We start from the raw sequence: 3718 nt of genomic DNA, 5'->3' as shown, positions 1-3718 counted from the left end.
TACATTTAGTTGAATGGAATATTAAAGTTCCCAAAAAGCAATAATTATAAAAACTTGGTATAATACAGGAACAAGTTTGATGTTATATTAAATAAAACACACATGTAAATGAAAATGTAAAGTGTATTGATTGTATCACTGTAAAGTGATTGAATTATGGATGCTTTTCTTCCTTAAAAATTTTCCTTACTGTTATTTTAATACTGTTGCAGCAACAAATAACAATTGATTGCCACTTATTTTTTTTGAACTTAAGTAATTTATTTCGAAGTAGATCATGTCCCTCCATTTTTAGAAGGAAACATTCTATTATCTAAAACCCAATTAATTGACCAATTAAAGTTTTGGTGATCCTTTGTAAAAATATTAACACCCAGAATACCGTATTTCTGAATATTTTGATTGATTGTTGTTAGAATTAGAATCTGCCCCTTAAGGAAAACAAACAACATATGTCTGAATGTCATTAGGCCAGCATAACATTATAGTCCCATAGAAATTTTGGATAATCACTTTAAGGGTTTATTTATCTGAGGTGACCAGATCACCAAAATAATACGGTCAAATAAGGAAAGAAGACTTAAACATGGCCAACAAGCACATGAGAAAATGCTCTGCATCACTGGCCATCAGGGAAATACAAATCAAAACCAAAATGAGATCCCACCTCACACCAGTGAGAATGAGGAAAATTAACAAGACAGGAAACAGCAAATGTTGGAGAGGATGTGGAGAAAGGGGGACCCTCTTGCACTGTTGGTGGGAATGTGAAATGGTGTAGCCACTCTGGAAAACTGTGTGGAGGTTCCTCAAAGAGTTAAAAATAGATCTGCCCTATGACCCAGCAATTGCACTGCTGGGGATTGACCCCAAAGATACAGATGCAGTGAAATGCCGGGACACCTGCACCCCAATGTTCACAGCAGCAATGTCCACAATAGCCACACCGTGGAAGGAGCCTCTGTGTCCATCAAAAGATGATGGATAGAGAAGCTGTGGTCTATGTATACAATGGAATATTCCTCAGCCATTAGAAATGACAAATACCCACCATTTGCTTCGACATGGATGGACCCGGAGGGTATGATGCTGAGTGAAGTCAGTCAATTGGAGAAGGACAATCATTACATGGTTTCACTCATGAATATAAAAAATAGTAAAAGGGATTATAGGGGAAAGGAGAGAAAACAAGTGGGAAAAATCAGAGAGGGCGACAGAACATGGAAGGCTCCTAACTCTGGGAAATGAACAAGGGGTGGTGGAAGGGGAGGTGGGCAGGGGGATGGGGTGACTGGGTGATGGGCACTGAGGGGGGCACTTGACGGGATGAGCACTGGGTGTTATATGTTGGCAAATCGAACTCCAATAAAAATATACATATATAAAAAAAGAACCACAAACAGAAAATTTTTTTTTCATTTATTTACAATGAAACAACTAAACAACAAAATGACATGATTTAACTGATCCCAGAACTGTTAAATTATCATGTAGAACACAAAAATTTTTATCACAGAAGAATCGTATAAACTATCCAGAAAACACCCAGATGTGTACATTCTTAGTTCATGTACACTCTGAGTGTCAAACAAGAACCCAGTACTTCCATTTAGTTATATAATCTGGCCACTTTACGATTATAGTGGCCCCATAGATGTTTAACTTCATAAACTGATAGTTAATATCACTAGACTTATATTGGAAGATTTGTATAACTGTATAATCCTGATTGCTTTCTGTGAGACTATACTGACCTGGAGCAATCACATAGTACATCTTGGGTCATGTAGCAACGCCCCAGAACTTTCCTCAGGGCTGCCTTTATCTCCTTATTCCGGAGGCTATAGATGAGCGGGTTGAAGAGTGGAGTTACCATAGCATAGAACAAAGTTGCAACTTTCTGTATACCTGCAGAATGCCCAAGTCCTGGGCTCACATACATGATCATCAGAGAGCCATAGAATAGTGATACCACAGCCAAATGAGAACCACAGGTAGAGAAGGCCTTATGTCTCCCGAGGGTTGAAGGCATGTGCAACACGGCTAACAGGACAAGTGTATAGGACCCAAGGATGAAAAGGAAGTTACCAAAGATAACTAATGAGCTTAGACTATAGCAAAGCTGTTGGATTGTTGGGGCAGATGCACATGCCAATGCAAACAGTGGCCCTGGGTCACACACAACATGGTCAATAATGTTTGGACCACAGAAGGGCATCTGAGAGATGAATGCAATGGGGATCAGGAACAACAGAAAACCACAAACCCAGCAGATAATGACCAGTTTGGTAGATAAATACCTAGTCATGATATTAGGGTAGTGCAAGGGACGGCAGATAGCAAGGTACCGATCAAAGGCCATGATGGCCAAGAGCAAACATTCAGAAGTTCCCAAAGAGAAAAAGAAATAAAATTGGATGAAACATCCAGTAAAGGAGATGGTCTTTTTTTCTGAGAGGAAATTGGCCAACATATTGGGGACTGTAGAAGAGACATACCAGATCTCTAGAAAGGAGAAATTCCCCAGGAACATGTACATGGGGCTATGGAGTCTCCCTTCACACCAAATAGCACAAACAATGGCCCCATTCCCTGTTACCGTCAAAGTATACGTTGTAGTGAAGAGTGAGAAGAGGAGGATCTGAATCTTCCACTCACAAGAGAAACCTAGGAGTATAAATTCTCTTACAGAAGCGAAGCTGGAATATGGCTCAGAGACATTCACTGGGTCAGTCATCTGCAAGGGCAAGAGACATACTGTTATCAGGACTAGTTTCAAATGTGCTCCTTTTTCAGAAAGAAGAGAAGACAATGAGCATGGCATCAGTTTTCAAAAGAATCATGGGTTAGGAAGAGAACAAGTCTACTTGTTCTTGGTTATGTGCTCTGAGTTTTGGGCAGAGTAGTAGCGGGCCTGCTTCTGAATCTCTTCTTCATTAATGCTCCCATGACAGAACTAGGGGAGTTAAACTCTCTCTCTCTCTCTAGAGGAATGTGGGGGAGGAATGGTGTGGGGGAGGGCAGAGGGAGAGGAAGAGAGAGAATCTCAAGCAGACTCCACACCCAGCACACAACCTGAGGCAGGGCTCGATCTGACAGCCCTGCGATCATGACCTAGGCTGAAATCAAGTCAGATGCTGAACTGCCCGAGGCGCCCAGGTGCCCCACGTTAAACTCATTTTGTAAAGTTTGTTATTTTTGAGCAGGGATGAGGTATGATAGTTTATGGATAGCACATAACACAAAGTTAACACTTAGTACATGTATTAGTTTCTTATTCTAAACCCATTGTAGGGCAATAGATACAGAAAAGAAGGCTTTAATTCTACTCTTATATATCAGTTAAATATATTGCTTAACATATCAGTTATGTATGAAAAATAAATGGACAATATTTTAGAGCAAGTTGGCAGTAATTTTAAGCCAATATCTCTCATTTCTATTCCTGTTGCTGTTAGCTTAAGCATCATAAAAATATGATACCATAATGTTACTTACCAGTGCTGACTTTTAATATTTCAGTGTTGCAGTGTCTTCTGTTGGAAGCAGTGACTAAGTTTCCACCTAATCTTTCACCTGTAAAAGTTTGCAAAGTAATAGCTAGGTATGGGACTTTTATTTTTTGAAGCTATTTTCCCCCATAAAATTTGGCAATGATTTTTTTATATGCTTGTTTAAATTATATATTGTTTTAAATTAAAAATTTGCAATGGGATCC

At 39.4% G+C, this 3718-nt stretch overlaps 1 protein-coding gene across 1 annotated transcript; it reads right to left on the bottom strand.

Moving 5' to 3' along the window:
- Nucleotides 1-1542: 1542 nt before the first annotated feature.
- Nucleotides 1543-3073, bottom strand: LOC112654685 (olfactory receptor 11H1-like). Its single transcript, XM_025439264.2, has one exon. The coding sequence runs from the start codon at nucleotides 2822-2824 to the stop codon at nucleotides 1745-1747; it is 1080 nt and encodes a 359-aa protein (XP_025295049.1). The 5' UTR covers nucleotides 2825-3073; the 3' UTR covers nucleotides 1543-1744.
- Between the last annotated feature and the right edge of the window lie 645 nt (nucleotides 3074-3718).

The sequence above is a fragment of the Canis lupus genome, chromosome 15, assembly GCF_003254725.2.
Source record: "Canis lupus dingo isolate Sandy chromosome 15, ASM325472v2, whole genome shotgun sequence".
In the NCBI taxonomy this organism is placed as follows: domain Eukaryota; kingdom Metazoa; phylum Chordata; class Mammalia; order Carnivora; family Canidae; genus Canis; species Canis lupus.
This window is presented reverse-complemented; position numbering and strand designations above follow the sequence as displayed.

What these genes read in the sequence shown, in the direction of transcription:
- LOC112654685 (XM_025439264.2), bottom strand. Translation starts at nt 2,824, where the DNA reads ATGCCATGCTCATTGTCTTCTCTTCTTTCTGAAAAAGGAGCACATTTG.